At 50.9% G+C, this 20190-nt stretch overlaps 12 protein-coding genes across 12 annotated transcripts; 9 read left to right on the top strand and 3 right to left on the bottom strand.

Annotated features, from left to right (window-relative positions):
- Positions 1 to 993: 993 nt before the first annotated feature.
- ARB_07235 (uncharacterized protein) lies at positions 994 to 1347 on the bottom strand (the record flags this gene model as incomplete). Its single annotated transcript, XM_003014627.1, has 1 exon — positions 994 to 1347. One exon carries the CDS (start codon positions 1345 to 1347, stop codon positions 994 to 996), a length of 354 nt encoding a protein of 117 aa, XP_003014673.1.
- Positions 1348 to 1749: 402 nt separating this feature from the next.
- On the bottom strand, positions 1750 to 2624 carry ARB_07234 (uncharacterized protein; the record flags this gene model as incomplete). Its single annotated transcript, XM_003014626.1, has 2 exons — positions 1750 to 2226; positions 2313 to 2624. 2 exons carry the CDS (start codon positions 2622 to 2624, stop codon positions 1750 to 1752), a joined length of 789 nt encoding a protein of 262 aa, XP_003014672.1.
- A 67-nt stretch (positions 2625 to 2691) lies between these two features.
- Positions 2692 to 3162, top strand: ARB_07233 (uncharacterized protein; the record flags this gene model as incomplete). Its single annotated transcript, XM_003014625.1, has 2 exons — positions 2692 to 2963; positions 3012 to 3162. 2 exons carry the CDS (start codon positions 2692 to 2694, stop codon positions 3160 to 3162), a joined length of 423 nt encoding a protein of 140 aa, XP_003014671.1.
- Positions 3163 to 4563: 1401 nt separating this feature from the next.
- Positions 4564 to 5697, top strand: ARB_07232 (uncharacterized protein; the record flags this gene model as incomplete). The annotated part of the gene is made up of 2 exons (XM_003014624.1): positions 4564 to 5121; positions 5176 to 5697. The coding sequence occupies 2 exons, from the start codon at positions 4564 to 4566 to the stop codon at positions 5695 to 5697; spliced, it is 1080 nt and encodes a 359-aa protein (XP_003014670.1).
- Positions 5698 to 5853: 156 nt separating this feature from the next.
- Positions 5854 to 6228, bottom strand: ARB_07231 (uncharacterized protein; the record flags this gene model as incomplete). Its single annotated transcript, XM_003014623.1, has 1 exon — positions 5854 to 6228. One exon carries the CDS (start codon positions 6226 to 6228, stop codon positions 5854 to 5856), a length of 375 nt encoding a protein of 124 aa, XP_003014669.1.
- A 328-nt stretch (positions 6229 to 6556) lies between these two features.
- ARB_07230 (uncharacterized protein) lies at positions 6557 to 6832 on the top strand (the record flags this gene model as incomplete). The annotated part of the gene is made up of 2 exons (XM_003014622.1): positions 6557 to 6730; positions 6755 to 6832. The coding sequence occupies 2 exons, from the start codon at positions 6557 to 6559 to the stop codon at positions 6830 to 6832; spliced, it is 252 nt and encodes an 83-aa protein (XP_003014668.1).
- Positions 6833 to 7130: 298 nt separating this feature from the next.
- Positions 7131 to 8386, top strand: ARB_07229 (uncharacterized protein; the record flags this gene model as incomplete). The annotated part of the gene is made up of 7 exons (XM_003014621.1): positions 7131 to 7185; positions 7300 to 7325; positions 7507 to 7529; positions 7596 to 7726; positions 7813 to 7877; positions 7940 to 8143; positions 8210 to 8386. 7 exons carry the CDS (start codon positions 7131 to 7133, stop codon positions 8384 to 8386), a joined length of 681 nt encoding a protein of 226 aa, XP_003014667.1.
- Positions 8387 to 9046: 660 nt separating this feature from the next.
- Positions 9047 to 9304, top strand: ARB_07228 (uncharacterized protein; the record flags this gene model as incomplete). Its single annotated transcript, XM_003014620.1, has 1 exon — positions 9047 to 9304. The coding sequence occupies one exon, from the start codon at positions 9047 to 9049 to the stop codon at positions 9302 to 9304; it is 258 nt and encodes an 85-aa protein (XP_003014666.1).
- A 187-nt stretch (positions 9305 to 9491) lies between these two features.
- ARB_07227 (uncharacterized protein) lies at positions 9492 to 11300 on the top strand (the record flags this gene model as incomplete). Its single annotated transcript, XM_003014619.1, has 1 exon — positions 9492 to 11300. One exon carries the CDS (start codon positions 9492 to 9494, stop codon positions 11298 to 11300), a length of 1809 nt encoding a protein of 602 aa, XP_003014665.1.
- A 310-nt stretch (positions 11301 to 11610) lies between these two features.
- Positions 11611 to 13103, top strand: ARB_07226 (uncharacterized protein; the record flags this gene model as incomplete). Its single annotated transcript, XM_003014618.1, has 3 exons — positions 11611 to 12004; positions 12149 to 12265; positions 12328 to 13103. 3 exons carry the CDS (start codon positions 11611 to 11613, stop codon positions 13101 to 13103), a joined length of 1287 nt encoding a protein of 428 aa, XP_003014664.1.
- Positions 13104 to 14028: 925 nt separating this feature from the next.
- ARB_07225 (uncharacterized protein) lies at positions 14029 to 15335 on the top strand (the record flags this gene model as incomplete). Its single annotated transcript, XM_003014617.1, has 3 exons — positions 14029 to 14518; positions 14576 to 14988; positions 15012 to 15335. The coding sequence occupies 3 exons, from the start codon at positions 14029 to 14031 to the stop codon at positions 15333 to 15335; spliced, it is 1227 nt and encodes a 408-aa protein (XP_003014663.1).
- A 1250-nt stretch (positions 15336 to 16585) lies between these two features.
- ARB_07224 (uncharacterized protein) lies at positions 16586 to 19851 on the top strand (the record flags this gene model as incomplete). Its single annotated transcript, XM_003014616.1, has 3 exons — positions 16586 to 18063; positions 18125 to 19085; positions 19153 to 19851. The coding sequence occupies 3 exons, from the start codon at positions 16586 to 16588 to the stop codon at positions 19849 to 19851; spliced, it is 3138 nt and encodes a 1045-aa protein (XP_003014662.1).
- Between the last annotated feature and the right edge of the window lie 339 nt (positions 19852 to 20190).

The following is a 20190-nucleotide window of genomic DNA, read 5'->3' as shown; positions in this document are numbered from 1 at the left end:
CCTCCGTTCGCATTAATTTAGCATTGACGAGGCATCCCATCCCATCCCATCGCGAGGGCAAGGGGAGTGTTCCGTGGACCAATCGAGCGGTGTCTGGCGGATACACGTAGTAACTATGTGCCTAGCAGTGAAGTATGCTTTGCCATCCCCGGCCGGGGAGGGGCCTTGAGTTGGACTCTGCCCACTGCCCATCAGACGCTCATGCATGGAGCAAAGCAGGAGAAGACGAGCCAGAAGCAGAATCGAAGGAGGATGAAGGGGAGGGCGGATCTCCGTCGGGTCGGCTGGCTCTAGTAACTAGTTCTGGCGGAAGTTGGTTGCAGCCAGCCAACCAGCCAGCCAGCCGGCGAGTACAAGCGTACTAGTAGTTAGCAGGATGAATGCCCGACGGTATGTCTTTGGCCCAGTGGACAACACCGTGAATCGTCTATCTTGTCTTGTCTTGTCCGTTGTTTGGGGGTTCGCTGGTTGATGCGCAGTGTATGGCTGGCGATGTCCGTGGCGAGCAAGACAGCGGTAAGAAGCCGGAGACGACGCCCCAGTCAGTAACTAGCTACCTGGCTATCCGTAGAGTATCCATAGAGTAGACCAAGAGTTCAGAGTTTCAGATGCAAGCGTCAAGAGAGAGTAAGAGATGGGTAAGGCGGTCCATCCTCTATTGGCTGGCGGGCGGTCTTGAGGTGCAGCAAAGATGAGGCGGTGGCCTTGCTCGACCTGCATCCACGCCTGACGAAGCCGGGGTCAGGGTCGGGATAGGCAGAGGGACAAGTCGGAGGGAGCGTTTCTTTTTTGCCAGCTCCATTGACTGACTCACTGGCTCGCTAACTCAGTAAACCCGATGGAGCTGTTTGTTTGATTGTCATTATTATTATCTGGAAGAAGCGGTAACTTGGGTGGATTGCGGGTGGTGGAGCGAGTTGAAGGTGAGGATCCGGTGGAAAAGGAGGCTGGTCCAGTCGGATGCCGGTTATTTTTATATTAATATAGACAGCGTTACTTTAGCCGAGCAGCGGTGAGATGGATTACAGTGAGGAAGTCGAAATAGTCGAAGTTGAAGTTGTAGTAGTTGAAGTCGAAGTAGTTGAAGAAATTGTAGTAGTTGGAGTAGTATATCAGTGTGGAGTGCTGAGGCAGCCCTATAGACAGACAGACAGATATGAATAGGTAGACAAAAATTAGAGACCACTCCAACGCCGTGATGCTGTTTTCCCATTTTTCCAAATCCAATTTTTTGCGTTTTGTGAGTTGTGCTTGTGAGTTGTGTTTGTATGTTGTTGACCCAGGGCTGTTGAACCGCCCGTGTTCGTGTTTTGGTTGCAAAAACAGAACGAGACCCAGCAACATCATCATTTCATGTCATATTCAAAAAGCGAGGAAGAATAGAGAAAGAGAAAGAGAAAGAGAGAAAGAAAGAAAAGTCCAGTGGTAGACAACTCCCACCGCCAGACGCTCCCAGGCCAGATAGAGTACATGAATCATATCAAATGGAAATATTTGCAGCCGTTGATGTTGGTATCATTGGCTCGAGCCTCGCCAGTTTGGTGGACAATCTGGCCTGGGGAACACTGGCGAGTGGAGAATTGCGTGTTGGTATCTTGTCTTTTGTCGGTGGGTGGGTGGTATACGAGTATCCTCGGATGTTGAAGAGACAGATGCCGGTCGACCTACGTTAGCATTCAAACAACAAACCGTTAACTAGTACACTGTTAGTATATATCTCCCTCTGATATAAGAGTATAAAGAGCATACTTAGACAATGTTCCATGCGTCCTCGGCGGCGTGGCAGAACTTGCTGCAGGCGACGCTGGCGCTGAGACTGAAGTTGCTGATGGAGATGGTGTCGTCCTTGAAGGCGTCTGCAAAGTCGTCTCGCCCCTTGGCCATGGCTCCGACAAACACGCAGATGCTCTCCTTGGGCCCCAGGGTCTTGACGTAGTCGTTCACCCGCACGATGGGGGCGTCGAAGCTCAGCGTGACCTTCCTGCAGTTGGGCGGCAGGTGGTCTGTGATGGGGTTCTTGATGACCTTGAGCAGCTTCTCTTCGGAGTTGGTGGAGCGGATGGAGAGCCGGTGCAGCAGCTGGACCATGAGACCCGCGAACCGCTTGAAGGTGCGAGGGATGCGGACGGTGGGGGAGACCTCGATGAGCACCCCCTTGGCCGTGTGGATGTATATCTGCAGCTTCCCGGCCTTGTTGACGGGCGAGTCGAGCAGGGTGAGCAGGCACTACAAACCATTACTACCAGTCTGTACGTAGATAAAAAGAAGAAAAAAGAGATAAGTGTATATCGCCTGAGACGATGAGGGCAAACCTGGTGGGTGATGTCCGGCCGGGCCTCGCTGATGTCGCGGTTCATCTTGCGCATGATGCCGATGTGCTCGTCGGAGTTGAGCAGCGAGTACTTCTCCTCGCGGCCGTTCGCGGCACGTCCGGGCCCTCCGCTGCCGCCGCCGCCGTGCGAGGAGCGGTAGGTCTCGAGGCTGGCGTTGGAGAGGACGACGATGAGGCGCTTGCTGTCCTTGTCCTGGGCGGAGACGGGGACGTGCTGCTCCGCGACGAGCTGGGGCAGTTCGGGCGGCGGGCAGGACTGGGTTCCTAAGACCGGCGGCTTTAGCTGGGCCATCTTGTTGAAGCGATGGCTGGAGTGTTGACAGGCAGATGTTGGTGATGAGAAGAGATGTTGGTGATAGATGAGGTTGGTGATAGATGAAGTTGGTGAAGTTGGTGATGTGTCAGTTGGTGGTGGGAAAATCTCTGCCCAACGGCGACTCAGAGCAGCACAGCGCCGACCAGCGAAGAAGCCGACGGACGGCCAAAAAGGACGAGCAGGCAGAGACAAAGGAGATGCGACGGAGGAGTCGGGCTGGCTTACTCGGTCTCTTGCGCTTTGCCATCTCGGCGCTGTTGGCGGCCTTGGACATCTCGCCCATGATGCTGCTGTCTGCGGTCTGCGGGAGTGGGAGTAAGGAGAGGAGTGGGGGGGAGCAGTCAATTGAGACGAAAGCAGTAGAGAAGAAGAAGACAGTGAAGAAGAAGAAGAAGAAGAAGAAGAAGAAGAAGAAGAAGAAGAAGAAGAAGAAGAAGAAGAAGAAGAAGAAGAAGACAGTAACGAAGAGAAGAATATAAAAGACGAAGACGAAGAAGACGACGAGGCGAGCTGAAAAGGCGAGGCTGAGACGGAAGAAAAATGAGAGTCGCTTCGTTGTATTTTTCGTGATTTAATTCCACTTTTTCGCCCTTTTAGTGTCAAAAACCACCGGCTGAGCTTCTTCGGCTTCGCTCACGGCTATTTAAGCGGCTCAGCAGGACGCTCGGGGGGCCGGACAGACGGACGGACAGACTCTCACGCTGCAGACTGGCTGCTCTCTGCGTCTTCCGGGGCGTCACAGGACGAGGTCTGCTGGGTTGGACAGCCTATACCCTGGCTGCCTGCACTGGCACAGAGAGAGGGACAATCGCACGACCGCAGGAGGGAGAAGACAATGGCCGTGGAGTACAGAGAATACAAGCTGCGACGGTCTTAGCCGGTGTTGACTGTTGACTATTCACTGTTGACTGTTGGTAGTTGAAGTCTCAATATATAAAGATGGAGATACTGCTCAATTGATACCACGGACAACAACAATATCTCTCAATCGGTCTCTCTACATCGGTCTACGAGTATCGACACCAACGCTCAAAGATGCAGCTCTACAAGCTCGCCGTCCTCTTCCTCTCGTCCGCGGCCCTGGCGGCACCCGCACCCGCACCAGCCCCAGAACCAGCCCCAGTCCCAGCTCCAGCTCCAGAGACCGCCGTTTCCCCCGAGATGTTCAAGCGGGTTCCTCTGTGCTTCAAGAACGGGTCTCACTGCGAGCACAACGACGAATGCTGCACCAACAGGTGCTTGGTCCCGAATGACCCTCGCAAGGCCTACTGCGGGTAGTCTTTCGACGATTAGATTCAATATATAATAGCGACGGGCGGGGTATCACTGCGGCTTCTCGGCACTTTCGGCTTCTTCAACACGAATTTATGACTTCGACTTTGACTTCAACCAAATCAATCAACTTCTTCCATCAATATCAATCAATATCAATAATATCAATGTCAATCAATAATATTTTATATCAATGAAATATCGATAATGAATTAACTTTGATTATTAATATATTATATAATGGATATCTTAATAATAACTTACTAATAAACACGCTAACCCGTTATGGTAAATTGCATCGCGTCCAAAAGCCTCAACGCGCTTTCGCTTTAATCTTCATACAAGCAGACAGAAGAGAAGAGAAGAGAATCACAGCATTGACAGTCAAGATGGGCATAAAGAGTGAGTATATAGCCTGTCTTGTTAATGTAATAGACTAATGAGGCAGACCTGTACCAGATAATATCGGAAAACGCCCCCGATGCCGTCAAGTCGGGCGAGATCAAGAACCAGTTCGGGCGCAAAGTGGCCATCGTGAGTGCATCTACCCTTACTTTTAAGGACCTAAACTGACCTGTAATAGGATGCGTAGGTCTTGATACCCTAACATAACAAGTGAAAACATGCTTACGTCTACAGATCAATGAGCATATACAGCTTCCTGATCGCCGTGCGGTCCGACGGGCAACAGCTCACCAACGAGTCCGGCGAAACCACCTCGCACCTGATGGGCATGTTCTACCGCACCCTGCGCATGGTCGACAACGGGATCAAGCCACTGTACGTGTTCGACGGGGCCCCTCCCAAACTCAAGTCCGGCGAACTCGCGAAACGAACGATGCGCAAGGCCGAGGCCCAGGAGGCTGCCGAAGAGGCCAAGGAGACCGGCACCACGGAAGACGTAGAGAAGTTCTCGCGGCGGACGGTGCGGGTCACGAAGGAGCATAATGCAGAGTGTAAGCGGCTGCTGGGGCTGATGGGGATACCGTACCTGGATGCGCCGACGGAGGCAGAGGCACAGTGTGCGGTGCTGGCGAAGGCAGGGAAAGTGTTTGGCGCTGCGTCGGAGGATATGGACACGCTGTGCTTTGCGGCGCCGGTGTTGCTGCGCCATTTGACGTTTAGCGAGCAGCGGAAGGAACCTATTCTGGAGATCCATCTGGATAAAGTGCTCGAGGGCTTAGGGATGGACATGACGCAGGTATGTTGTTGCAGAACTTATATATCTATTGTGTTCGTACTGATGAAGTGACAGTTCGTCGATTTGTGTATTCTGCTTGGGTGCGACTATCTCGACCCGATCCCCAAGGTCGGCCCCAACACCGCGTTGAAGATGATCCGCGACCACGGCACGCTCGAAAAGGTCGTCGAGGCCATCCAGTCCGACCCGAAGAAGAAATACGTCATCCCCGACGACTGGCCGTACCTGCAGGCCCGCGAGCTCTTCTTCAACCCGGACGTGAGACCTGCCGACGCGCCCGAGTGCGACTTCAAGTGGTCTGCTCCGGACGTCGAAGGGTTGGTCCGGTTCCTGGTCGAGGAGAAGGGCTTTAGCGAGGACCGGGTGAGGAACGGGGCTGCTCGACTGACGAAGAACCTGAAGAGCGCCCAGCAGTCGCGGCTGGAAGGGTTCTTCAAGCCCGTGGCTAAGACGGAGGAGCAGAAGGCGAGTGCGAAGCGAAAGGCAGAGGAGAAGGCCGAGGCGGCGAAGAAGAAGAAAAAGGAGGACGCGAAGGCCAAGAGGGCGATGACTGCGAAGCCTCGGGGCGCTGGATAGTCTTTTCTTCTTCTCTTCTTCTCTTCTCCTTTTGATCTCTCCTTTTTGATATCACCATTAGTTATGATCTGGTGTTGTTGTTGATGCATCTGCGGGCGTTGGCGTTCTCTACTAGGCTACCTCCCATCTATGTACTCCTCCCACTACGACTTCTGATTATCTTTCTCTCCATGCATGTATTGGGATGAAAGTAGTGCCATCTTGAAGAGCGTCCCTTGCTCTATCTGACCATCTAACTTTTACCTCTTCATCTGTTCTTTGTACACCAAGATCAGCTCTTCTTCCAGCTCGTCTTCTTGTCTCGAAGTACCTTTCTTGTTGTTTTGTTTTTTGGTGAAGGCCGAGCCTGCTGACTAAGACAAGGATCACCAAAACAAAGACGAAGAAAACGCGAAGAGAAGAAGATCGAGAGATGAAGATAGAAGAAGATAGTAGAAGATGATAGTAGATGGTAGAGATGAAGTAGAGATGGTAGAAGAGAAGAAGATAGAGAGAGATGCATGAATGTCGAGCTAGACGCTGGCTAACCATGGAACGAAGGGAGAGAGCACGCGGCAGAAGCAGGAAGATCGCTGCAGTTGGTCGTGATCCTAATGGCTGTCCAGACAAGACTCGCTGCCGGACGAGAGTCTACTTTGATGTCTGTAGAAGTAGATACAGAGATAGAGAGATGATGATATTGTTATACTCATTAATTTCTACGCAGAAGAGAGTCGAAGTTGTGGTGGTGGTTGAAGACATCCCCAGACTCAGGGAGGAATATCTAGATCTAGATAGCTAGAACACTCGCCTGTCCCAGCGACGACGACGAGGTGATGCAGCCTTCAACGTGTCTGAAGACGCAAAAGAAGGCTCCAGCATGACTCTCCGGCCTCTTCTCAGTCGAATTCATGTCTCTTCTCCCTCCGTCGATGCCTCTAGCATCAGAGATCACTGCCTGGAAGTTCCCCCCCTGGCCAGGACAGACAAGAAGAAAGAGAGCGAGAAGAAGGCCAAAGGGAACGACGGCGACGACGAGAAGGAAGAAGAAGAGGCGCGTCCAGCCAGCATGATCTAGATACGAGACTCACTCAACAACGTCGACATGAGAACAGCAGCAGCAGAAGAAGAAGAAGAAGAAGACCGACCAGACTAGAATATAACTAATAATAAGGAGAAGACTTGGAAGCCTGAAGGTGATGCGGGAAGATCAACTCGCCCGTCCCGGCGCGCCTTTATAAGAAGGCCGCCCATGCCCCGCCAGCGCCAGCCTTTTCTCTCTCTCTCTCTTCCTCTTCCTCTTCCTCTTCCTCTTCTCTTCGACAACAACAACAACAACAACAACAACCGTGACTCGACGATAACTCGACTTGAAGACTCATCTTACTCTTCTTCTCCTCTTCTACTTTACTTCTACTTCTACTTCTTCACTTTTCTCAAAGTAATCGATCATCATGCCTGCTAAGAAAGCTGCCTCTGGCAAGTCCGCCACCCACGCTTCATACAAAGGTACGCCGACGACGACCAACATCCCCCCTGCGTGATCCGGCACTTGCGCTCGTCGCTCGTCGCTGAAACGCATATCGCTGTGATCGCGTTCGCCTGCTGACTCGTTTGATATAGATATGATCAAGGATGCCATCATCAACGTGAGTAGATCAGTCCCGGTTCAGGTGGCCTGTCGCTCGGTTGTTGGGTGTTCGGTCGGGAGTTGCTTGTGCGTGTCACGACAACAACAACATGAGACCACAACACCACAGCCAGCGATAGATAGTTGATACCCTTATGATTAAGTGATTGAGTGATTGACGTTAACGTATTCCTCTACAGCTCAAAGAACGCAATGGAAGCAGGTAAGCTGTCGTCGTCTCGTCTCGTCGCTGGTGATGTCGTGATGTCGTGATGCTAACTCGATGCAGCCGTCAAGCGCTGAAGAAGTACGTCCAGAACAACAACGCCATCAGCGTCACCTCCCAGGCCACCTTCGATGCCCAGTTCAACCGCGCTCTCAAGGCCGCCGTCGAGAAGGGAGAGTTCACCCAGCCAAAGGGTACGTCTCCCACTTCCGTTCATCATCTACTGCTATGAATTCATCATCTACTACTATCTACTATGGTGTTGTTAACACGCGTCTAGGTCCCTCCGGCCCAGTGAAGCTCGCTAAGAAGGAGACCAAACCAACTGCTAAGCCAGCTGCCAAGGTACGTTGTTGGTCCATGTTACCGGGCATTGTGTCATTCATTATACTAACACTCCATTATAGAAGTCTGCTAAGCCCGCTGCTAAGACAGCAACCAAGAAGGCCACCACCACCAAGAAGGCCGCTGCAAAGACCGACAAGGCCGATAAGGCCGACAAGGAGGAGAAGAAGCCCAAGAAGGCCGCCGCTACCACCAAGAAGGCTGCTGCCCCCAAGACCCCCAAGCCCAAGGCCAACACCACCAAGCAGCGCAAGGCCACTTCTTCCGTACGTCTTTCTATCTCTTTTGATTCTCTGTCTTTCTCGTTAATATCAACTAACATGTGGTAATAGGCCCCCGCTGTCGTTGATGTCCCCAAGGTGCTAGGCAAGACCAAGTCCGGCAGAGTGACCAAGTCATCTGCTAAGCCCGCCGGTGCTAAGAAGGCCGCCGGTACAAAGAAAAAGGCCGCCTCCTCCACAAAGGGAACACCCAAGAAGGCCGCAGCCGCTGCCACTACCTCCAGCTAAACAAGGCCAAAAAAAAAAAAAAAATAAATAAAAAAGAGGAACCAACACCATCTCCGTCATGAACTTGTAATACGTGTGTGTTGAATTGGGCCCCCTTTTTTTTGTCCGTTTTTTTTTCATTCGTTTTTTCTCATCGTTTGTCTCCCTGGTGGATGGTCTCTTGCACACGCACACTTCAAAATACCCTCTTCATCGTTCCCCTTTTTCCTCGTCTACTTCCTCCATCATCATCACCAGGGAACAACAAACGAACCGGCGTCTCGAGGTGGGGGATCAGGTATGGATGGAACTTGCATTACCTTTCTTTCGTCTTCGTGTTTTGTGTCTGCTGTTTTTTTCGACTTGTTTCTTGCTCTTCGTGTTAATGTTTATGGCTATGTTTTGTTCTCTTTTTTTACTTCAACGTCCGAGTAAGTAACTAGTCAGTTAAGTAGTTCAGCCTCTTTTTGTGTGTATGGATATGAAATCGATTTCTCCTGTCGTCAAGTACGCTCGTCTCGTTTACGACCCAAGCGTTGGCGCATCCGGCGTCAACGTCTCAGCTGATGTCCATCTCGTATATATCCTTTATAAATAGACGTCTTCTCCTGACTCTATCAACTACTCCGTACATTCAAACTAGTTATACTCCTCCGTCAGATCAGTTACGCAACAGCCAAAATGACCAACTCCATCACTTCAACTTCAACCTCCAACTCAACATCTACTTCTACTTCTACTATCGACAAGCTCAAGGCCTTCACGCACTCCTTCACCCGCAACAAAGAAACCAAAGTCGATTTCTACCTCAAAAACTACGGCTTCGTGCCCAAGAACGTCATGACGGAAGCAGAGTGGGCAAAGGCCAGAAGGGATGCACCAAAGGTCAAGTCGGCTACGGGCCTGAAAGCCACTGCTTACCAGGGACATTACTGGTGATATCCTTGCACTACCAACGCGTTCATCGGGGATACATTGTACGCCGCCCCTTCTAGCCCCGTATGCAACATTCAACCAGGGCATACCAGTTAATGTTGGACGTTGGGCGGGACACATTAGCAACATCTGGACATAACAGGAGGTAACTAATATTAACTATTTACTCACCTCACGAAGACAACTTCAAATGGCCTCCTTTCAAGATCTGCCGCACGAGATAGTCCAGCTTATCGGCAGCTACCTATCACCGGCCAGTCTGCACAATTTCTCCCTGGTCAACAGCCTCTGCTGCGCTGTCTCTGACCCAGGCATCTTCCAGCACATCCATCTCGTTCTCTCAGAGAGGAAGAAACTGATCGAAGAGCTGCACCGATGGGACCAGATTCTACATCAAAGCCCAAGGCGAGCAAGCAGACACATCCGTCGTCTCACTATCAGCTGTACCTGCTACCCCCGTGGCTGGACGGATTTTGAATCATGGGCTGAGAATGAGTCCTGGGTCTGCGGGTGTTACTGCGACTGTTGCCCCGATAATGGCGTCCTAGACGACTTTTTCTACTATCCTGCTGGCTCGACTGATCTTACTGCCGCTAAACTTGACCGGGCAGGCCAGGCAGAGCTTGAAGAGGAAGATAAACGATGGCTTTGGCACGAGAAATTCAACTGGAGACCTCTGACTGAGTTTATCGCTCGGCTTCCGGCCCTACATGAGCTGGTGTACTTTAGGTTGAATGTGCCTCCGCCCGGTTTGATGGATGTCCTGCACGACAGACATCCGCGATGCCGTTTACTTATTCTGCATCCTGCCCTTGAAGTGCTGCAAGACAATAGAGGGCGGATAAATAGATACCATCGTCAACTGATTACCTCGCCAAACCTACACCATGCAGCGGTGGATGTATCCAAGACATCCCACGAGCTTCATGCAGCGCCGGATATTCCACCCAGAAGTCTATACTGGCTAGGTATCTCGAACGATAACGTGACAGCGACTTGCTTCGAGGCCCTGGCTAGATACATACTTTTCTCCCGCTTGCGTTGTCTGGTGCTCCTGGGTGACATTCAGAATGATGGGATAGCATGGCTGGTGTCGAATGCAGGCATATTCACATCCCTTGAGGCCCTTACCTGCGACCTAACTACCCACGATGATGACACGGACTCCTTTGAAGTTCGGCAACGCAGGGATCAAGCTGGCGTTGCGGTTCTAGCAGCCTTTCGTCCCCTCAAGAGGTTGACGCTAAACAACTTGTATGGTAGACCGGTGTATAATGCTGCCCTACGGTACCACGGTCCAACATTACAACAACTTTTCTTGCACTCTACAAATCGCAAGATCTTGCTCCATGCGTCTGTCAAGATGATTGACAATATCCGCCTTACTTGTCCCAATTTACGAAAATTACGTCTATCCATCCGCCGCTCCCAGGGCGATCGGCATGAAGTCGAGCATTACCGGGCTTTGGCCAAAATACCCAAGCTGGAACTACTACACCTCTACCTTGATCCCATAAACTATTCAAGGGACCCAGACTCCCCGGAGACATATGATTTGACACGGGCCCCTATTGTAGACGACGCGTATATTCGTCAAAGCCTGGTAAATTGCGCTGTTGACGCTTCTCTGGCCGTCAGCATATTCAAGATCATTGCCAAAAATCCTTTTACTGGTGGGTATTCGGCATTCAAAGACATCACGGTCTATGTACGCACTGGTAGCGCACGGGATATTAGTTCGGGGAACCCGCGTTACGCATCTTACTTCTCTTTTTTCCGCTATTCAACCTACAAGCCATGGAAGTGTACTCGCGGTGAGGGTTATGATGAGGTGGTTGTTAAGAAGATCGACATTGAACATTGGTCTAGTATAAGTGAGGACGAGATTGAAGATCTTGATAGGGACCATGCAGGGTTGTTTAGGAGTATTTGGCCGGAAAGACGAGGGAAAAATTGCTTGGAGGATTGGTATAGCCTGCCTTTGGATGTAGATAGCTAAATCACTAGCTCTCAGGTTGTGCTTTTAGTGGTACATTATATTTGTTTTCACTAGAATTGAATTGGAACTGGCTGTGAAGTTGATATAGTTATTCAAATATCTCATTGGTCGGTGAGTATTTATTCTGGGCTGTAAGAAGCCGCCATGCACTTCATAATATTATTGTCTTGAAGAAAATTTCATGTATGGCTCTTATTTTAATTAATGATTCCACGATATCACCACTAGTCAAGATTCAAGATTTGATAAGCCAGCTTCTTCTATACCCCCATATCAATATATATATTAGGCCAGTGGGTTCGCTGATGGGATGATGAGTGCCAGTTGGGGATTTGCACCTCTTCGATCTGTGTTTCTTCGGTCCATTATCTTTCAACATCATCATCCAAGGCTTCCGAATAAATCTCTACTGACCCGACCTCAACTTGCCAACTATTCAACGGCTGAAATACAACCCCTGGATGCTGAAGAAAGGATATACCACCCTCAGTCAGACGTGGAGGACTTGGAGGGATACAGGCCTGGCGGATACCATCCAACTGTTGTCGGAGACACTCTTTGCGATGGCCGCTATAAGATAATCCACAAGCTGGGATACGGGGGTTATTCCACCATCTGGCTTGCTCGTGACCAACAACGCCAGCGTTATGTCTCACTGAAGATTCTTGTTGCAGCAGCTTCAAGGGAAAGTGATGATAACGAGAGTAAGATTCTTCGTCTATTGTCAAAAAGCGGCCTGGAGCATCCGGGAAGGCGATTTATACCAACCTTGCTGGACCAGTTCTCATTTAATGGGCCTAACGGGCATCATCAGTGTCTTGTGGGCGAACCAGCTGGGTGTAGCATAGCCAGCTCAAAGGAGAACAGTACAAATCTCATGTTTCCTCGAGATGCTGCGAGATCTATTGCGGCACAGCTCGTCATGGGTCTGGACTATTTACACGCGAATGATATATGTCATGGGGGTATGTATCTTTTCCTTAGCTTGGTTTACCTATTCAAGGTATATTAACTACTGAATTGGCAGACCTCCATTTGGGCAACTTTCTTCTACGTGTCCCAGAATTTGATAACCTGAGTCCGGATGAATTGTACGAACGACATGGTAAACCATACGAGGTTCCTACTCATCGGCTTGATGGAAGGCCTAGCACCCCCCATGCACCATTACATGTTGTTTATCCTATGAAGCAGAATATGCCTTCGAACGATATAACAGATCCTGAGATTCTAATTTCAGATTACGGGACCTCTTTTGCTATTTCGAAAACGACGTCTCCAAGACTCCATACCCCGGCTCTCTATGCTCCTCCAGAAGACTTCTTCAACGATAGCATCATCGGCACTGCAGCAGATATATGGACACTGGGAGTAGTCCTGTACGATGCCATGGGTGAACGGCCACTTTTTGAAACGTTTGCATGGGATCCAGACGACATCATGGGTGAGATGGTGAATACACTTGGCTACGAACAGATGCCTGAACGATGGTGGAACTCCTGGAAGTGTCGCTCTGAGTTCTTCAATGAGGACGGTTCCTGGGTCAGCAACTTCCAACGCATTGGCACACCTGCGTTTCGCCGTCTTCACCAGCGGATGTGGGACATGGGACGCGGTGAGACTCCCGAAAGCTGTCAATGGGATGTTGCTGGTGGTGAGCTTAAGGCGTTGGAGGATATGTTGAGATCTATGATGACTTTTGAACCGGCCAAGAGACCCACGGCGAGGCAGCTTATGGAGTCGGAGTACATAGTCAAATGGGCCTTGCCGGCGTGGCAGAAACAGATGCGAAGGAAGCAGTGAAGCCGTAGATACCTCGTATTGTGAGCATCAACAAAGCGGAAGCCCCAAAGGTCCAGCCTCTGTCAATTAAGTTTAGTCGGTTAGTCATCCTTCCGGGCCGATCCGAGAAAATTTAAGGTTTAATTGCTGACTAACATTATTTTTAGCCTCGCTTACCTAACACAGAAGTCCGTCTTAGGGCTGGATCTGAGAGATGAAGCGACCTTTGATAATAGGGGCTACACGATAACATTGACTAGTCCTTATAAAACTGGCCAGCTCAAGCTCTACACTATGCATCTCACTCGTGGACGAGAGAGCGATGGCTGTCCTGAGTATATCATGACGCAGCTTGAAGGCTGGTCAATGACGAGTGATCCTGAGACGTTTTAAACTGTATATCGGAATGCACGAGGCTGGCAAAGAGTAACAGGACAGGTTTATTAGGTATGCAAACGAGAGGCAGGCAGGTCCGGTCCGAATTTCTGTCTATGTCGGAGCCAGAGGCAGCGTCAGATTCAGCTGGAGTCATATCAAGTCGATTCAGCCTAAAAGAGTTGACCTACACTAGTTCGGTGTTCTCGCATGAAGTTTTATCTCTTTAGGAGTGCTTCCAAGTAGCAAGCATTATCATTCTTTCAATCTAGTTAATTGTTTATTTTTATTCCCTTTGCTCGGGACCCAGGCTTGGGGTTATCCCGGACAGATACACCCTGTCAGCTCGTTATAGGTGTCGTAAATACATCTCTCTATAGCTCTCTCTTTCACTATAGAATACGGCAGACTACTACCGGATAGATGCTAGATGCTTTCTTCCAGCTCGCGTCTTTTACTAGGTAGATGGAGATATCAACTCCTATTACCTCCTTCATTGACTCGACCCAGCTATTCATGCCATAAAAAGCTATCATGGAGAGCCTTTCGTACTTGCAGCTCTGGGCTCAGGATGGAAGAAAACTCTGCTACATCCAACACTCCCAAATACGAATACATCGAGGGCTGTGAACGGCTGGAGAGGTACAGTCCCGGTGGCTATCATCCAGTGAAAATCGGTGACCAGCTGTGTCATGGGCGGTACAACATTGTCCAATTTCTAGGGCACGGAGGCTCTTCAACGGTTTGGCTGGCTTTAGACAAGGTGAAGCAACAACTTGTAGCAGTCAAGATAAAAACAGCCGATTCGACTGACCAAGAGGAGGAGATCATGGCTGAACTTCGTGATATGCCCTTGATCAGACAGCTGCAAGACGTCTTTGTCGAACATGGCCCGAATGGAACTCATCGATGCCTTGTCATGGAGACGGGATTATGCAGTCTGAGAGTGTCGAAAGTGATGTCTGCTCATGAACTGTTGTATCTTTCTACTGCTCGAGCCATCATTGCAGAACTGGTGTTGACTGTCCAGTCCTTGCATGATCGGGGGATTGTGCATGGCGGTTAGTTATTGCTACCAACTTATTATATGGCCATATGTCGTTGTTGAGTCGCTGTAGATATCCACGGCGGTAACATTTTACTACGGCTTCCAGAGGATATCAGGCAGATAACAGATGCTACAACGCTGTATCAACGGTTTGGAGAACCCATTACGAAACCTGTTGTCAGAGTCGACCGTCAGCCACTGGATGTGGGTGTCCCTACTCATGTATACTGGCCAATACGGCTATCAGTTCGATCTGACAAGATTATGGACTCTCACCTGCCCATCATGCTATCGGACTTTACTTCCAGCTACTATCCAAGCCAGACGAGGCAGATGATTTCTCGCACCCTCCCTCACATCGTCCCTCCAGAAGCGTTCTCCATTGATGAACACAAAAAGGAAGAGAGTCTGTGCTTTCCTAGCGAAATCTGGACTCTGGCATGCACTGTATTCGACATTCTCGGTGGGGGAGGCCTCTTCAGCGTATGGGAGGCGGTATTCTTCAGGACCAGGCCAGCGCGCTAGGCAAGTTCCCCGAGCCCTGGTGGTCCCGGTGGGAGGAGCGGGCAGAGTTCTTCACCGAAGACGGTGTGAGTATCGAGTTTCCGAATTCTGGAGATAGCCTGGAAGACCGGTATGACTGGTTCGTCACTGCTGCTCGACGACGATATAAAATGGAATATCCGGACGAGGAGGAGAAGAAGGCCTTTCTCCAAATGATTGGACCGATGCTTCGGTATTTCCCTGGCGAGAGGGCGAGTATTCGGGACGTTGTTAATTCGGAGTGGATGCAGAAATGGGCTCTCCCATGCCTGCATCGAAATAGCTAGAGTACCCTCTCTCTTGTAACATATGTAGCTCTGTGTCTCAATGATCCCATCTCCTAGTTATCCACAGTTAAATGGAACACCCCCTTTGACCCGGGAGCCCTAACAGCCAAATCACAGTTTTATATCTTGACTCCAGGTTGTGGCAGTGCAGGCGATGCTAAGTCTCTTGTCCACGCTAAATCCTACCACGCGCCATTGACTTTTGGCCCGCTTCCGCACCAACACGAGGCGAGCAAGACAGCGAGATTGAGGATTGCCCAGGGGTGGACCATGACCGGGCATCCATGTCTGCAGTAATAGCCTGGTAGTATTATTGTGCCTGTCTGTTTGGCTGGCTGGGCTATCTTAGGTTCAATCCTCAGCTGAACTGTGTTGGCCCGGAGACTCGGTAGATTTCGCGGTCTCCTTCAGAGTAGAATCCGTCTGTCTCTCTTCATCCATCACCATCACCGTGACTGTCACAGTCTCGTCTTACTCGCTCTTCGTCTATCAGCCCGTAGTTAGTCCCATCCTGCAGCGAGGGCCAAATCAACGACAACGACCAGCAACGACGACGTACGACTGAACCGACTCCCAGCGTGTCAGTGTCCCGTCAGCCAGCGCGGCCTAGCCTTGCTCGTATCTCGCGCTCACTTGATGGCCCCCTGTTTCTAGTAGTTAGTTAGTGTTTTTCTTCTTTGCTGCCGGAGGGTTCCTTTTTGTGGCTTGACAGCGCAAGAGAGAAAAAAAAAAAAAAAAGAACGACTTTTTATGTTTCTTGCTTGGCGGCCGCCAGCGAACTGACACTCCCCAGCGACGACGACGACGCCGACGACGACGACGAAACCAGCTTCAACGGCCCATCTCCATCGCCAGCTGCTTTGCTCCGACCAGACGACGGCAAGCAAGGTGGAAGACCAGACGAGACGACGAGTCGACGGCCAGAAGCTGCTCGTCCGGCCGGTGAGTCTCCCAGAGTCCTTCTCACTCCCTGCTTTGCTAAGCCAGACCGCACAGTAAACCGTCAAGTCAACTCCGTCATCGACCCTCTGCCGCCTCGCCTCGACTGCATCGCCCTCTCGCGGCGCCTCTTCCGTTTTGCCTGCGTGCGGTGTACATATTGCCTTCTCTCGCCCGGCCTGCCGATGGGCATGAGAGCCTCTGCTCGCTGTGTCTGACCGCATCCCCTCCCCCCCCCCCCCCAGAATCCTCCCCAGTCGAGAGACAGCCCTGCTCGCACTGGAAGCGCACCTTCAAACCGCCCACTACACATGTTAGCCTTCGCCGGCGCAGACGAAAAGGCCGAAGGATCCTGGAGAGTCGATTATCTGGTCATCGAGCAGCCTCCTTCGCCTCGAGCCCTCTCGCAGAGGTCGAGTTTCCCGCAAACCATGCCGGCTCTCTCCTCGCCGGACACCCCAAACAGCCATCAACAGCAGCAGCACAACCAGCATACCCCGGGAACCAAGCAGGCGTCCTCTCTGTTTGCTCATCCTGCGTCCAAACAGCCGCACGAGAAAGCTGCTGCAAACGCCTTTCTGTGGAACCCAGACTTCAACAACGGAGATACCGGAGATGGAGTCACCGCTTCGGCGAATTTCTTTGTTGACAGTCGCTCCAGGGGGCCAAATTCAAAGGCTGGAGCCACGGTTTCCATCTCTCCTTCGCGAGACCAAGATCGAGAGCGAGACCGTACAGAGAGCGTTGACTCGTCGCTGAGGAACGGGCGTGCCGTCTCCTCTCGCAACTCGATGGCGGACAACGCAATAACAACAACGCCCACGACCACCACCAATGGCGCATCCGCCCACAACGAAGCGTACGAAGCGTTTGCCGACGAACACGAACGCTGGATGAACGGGACTGGCCAGGCTCAAGGCCAGCAGGGGACTATCAATGGTGCTGCACTGCCGTACCGACCTAGCTCGAAACCCAGCACTACTACGAACTACCAGGCCTCGCAGCTTCACAACTACACCGGATACCCATCCACAGCGGAACTGACACCCCCAAGCTCCTCGTCCCAACACGAAGACGCAGGGCCTGCTCCAACAAGACCACCACCGCCTATTCCAACCAACGCTACTACGACCACTACTACCACCACCACCACCACCACTTCAGTTTCGAAACCCACAACTCCTACACCCAAACCTCCAACTCTTGATACCAACAACCTCGCTCCAGAGCCACAGCCCATCACCTATCGACACTCCTCTCCAGCACCTCAAGGATCTTCAAACGCACACTCAGAAATACCTACTTCCCCCTCCAGCCCGCCGGGCGGCCGTCTCATCCACCGACACACCCTCCAGGTGCCACGCCATTCCTCATCACGAGCAAGCCGTGAACTCTCTACTCCCATCGCCGTTGACGACACCCTCCTACCCATCGACCGTGTCTCGTCTCCTACCTCTGTTCTCCGCCGTGGCTCGTTTACCATCCCTCGCCTTTCCCAACGCTCAAATCATTCAGAACCTCACTTGGACGAAGCCCTGCACGACGAAGGTGCCGCCAGATGGACGGAAGCGTTCAAGCAGCGCCGGGCCAGCAAACGAAAGCGGCGAGAGGAGGAAGACGATGACCGCGTCATCGTCGGAACAAAAGTCGATCAGCACCACGTCAACTGGGTGACCGCGTATAACATGCTGACAGGTATCCGTTTCACCGTTTCAAGAACCAACGCCAAGCTTGACAGGGACCTCACAGATGCAGACTTTGATGCCAAACATAAGTTTTCCTTTGATATGTATGTATATACACTTATACGTTCATTTGCTTTTAGAGTGTACCGAACTAACAGTTGATAGTACTGGAAACGAGTTGACCCCATCGGCCAAGTATGACTTCAAGTTCAAAGACTATGCACCCTGGGTCTTTCGTCGGCTGCGTGCCAAATTCCAGCTTGACCCGGCAGACTACCTCATGTCCCTCACCAGCAAATACATCCTCTCCGAACTAGGCTCGCCAGGCAAAAGTGGCAGCTTCTTCTACTTCTCCCGTGACTACAAATACATCATCAAAACCATCCACCATGCCGAACACAAACTCCTCCGCAGGATCCTCCGTGAATACTACTCACACATCGAAAACAACCCTAATACCCTCATCTCCCAGTTCTACGGCCTACACCGTGTCAAGATGGCATATGGCCGCAAGATCCACTTTGTTGTCATGAACAACCTCTTCCCGCCCCATCGAGACATCCATCAAATGTATGACTTGAAGGGATCAACAATCGGTCGAGATTTCAAGGAAGAAGACCTAGTAGCAAACCCCCGAGCCACTCTGAAAGATCTCAATTGGCTACGAAGAAACCGCCATATAAATTGCGGTAAGGAGAAGCGAGAGGTCTTCCTTGCCCAGCTCCGTCGTGATGTCAGCCTGCTTCAACGGCTAAAGATTATGGATTATTCCCTCCTGATCGGAATCCATGATGTGGAGAAGGGAAATGAGGAGAAACTCCGTGATCGGACGCTCCAGATCTTCCAGCCTGGAGGTGATTTGGCAGATGAACAGCAACCAAACTTGCTTATGCGAACACCGTCTAGACTGGAAAATGCGCGCAAGGCAAGAGAGCTAAGAGAAATGATTAAACGCGAGAAACCAGTTCCTATGGAACATACCACTGCCAAGATGCCGGACGAAGTGCTGGATGAACGGAAGAACTTGGTCTTCTACTCAGATGACGGTGGATTTAGGGCAACGAACGAGAACGGGGATCCTGGTAACGAGATATATTATCTTGGTGTTATTGACTGTTTAACTCATGTAAGTTTTGCATGCGCCTCACCGCTGAAATTAAACTGGTAAACTATACTAACACACGGCTCAATAGTATGGCATGGTGAAGAAAGCAGAGCATTTCTGGAAGGGACTTTCTCACAACAGCTCCCAAATCTCGCCTATCCCGCCCGAAGCCTACGGAGAGCGTTTCCTAGAGTTCATCACAAGTATCACCAAATCCAAAGACCAGGTAGAACGCGAAAAGCAAACTGCTGAAGCTGCCCAGACCCACACAACCGACGAAGCCGCCTCATCTGCGGAAAAGAAATCCACCGATGCTCAGAAATCACAGTCCGCACACCCGGAGCCATCCCGAACTCTAAAGACTGTGAGTACCCCGGCAGACTTCAACAATGGCGGTGCAGCTGCAACGTTACCTGTTGTTGAAGAAGTCGGTGAGAATAGCAGCACAGGGGGCCGGAGTGGACGAAGCAACGTGAGCAGAGGAGGAGAAGGAGACGGCGCCCCTGCGGATGAAGAACGGTGGACCAGCATGGAATCCAGACGACACAGTTTCCGCACCGCAAGGGAACCAGCTAGCCCGCCGCCGGTATCTGCGCCTCCACCAATTCCCTCCCCAAAGATCGGTGACGGCGAGTATAAATCACAAACCCATTTGGGCAACCCAGCCGACAGTAATGGAACCATCCGTGCTGTAAGGAATAGCTCCGAGAGAGATAAGGAGTTGCCGCCTACACCTGATAGACCTCCTATGCCTCAACGACGACCGCCTCCAACTCCGCCTTCATAGATCTCCTATTCTTCTGCCACTCACCTGGCCTGCCTTTTTGTTTGATTGTTTGTTTTAATTGTACTTTTACTTACCATGCCATACCTCGCAAAGGATTAGACAGCCCCTTTTTTTTCCCAGCTAATTTCATTCCTTTTTTTTACCCTTTCTCTTATCTCTTTTGTTCCATCATTATCATTCCGTTCCATCGTGTCTAGCAATCTTTAAAGCAAGCATGTCTTTCCTTCTTTCTTCTATCCATGGGTATACACACCACATTTGTTTTCCTCTGTCTATTTTTCTCTCCGTGTCGCCTCTCCTATCTTTCAACCAATTTATACCTTTCTGTATATTCCATTT

This window comes from Trichophyton benhamiae (genome assembly GCF_000151125.1).
Source record: "Trichophyton benhamiae CBS 112371 chromosome Unknown contix00378_25.r1.exp, whole genome shotgun sequence".
Taxonomy (NCBI): Eukaryota; Fungi; Ascomycota; class Eurotiomycetes; order Onygenales; family Arthrodermataceae; genus Trichophyton; species Trichophyton benhamiae.
This window is presented reverse-complemented; position numbering and strand designations above follow the sequence as displayed.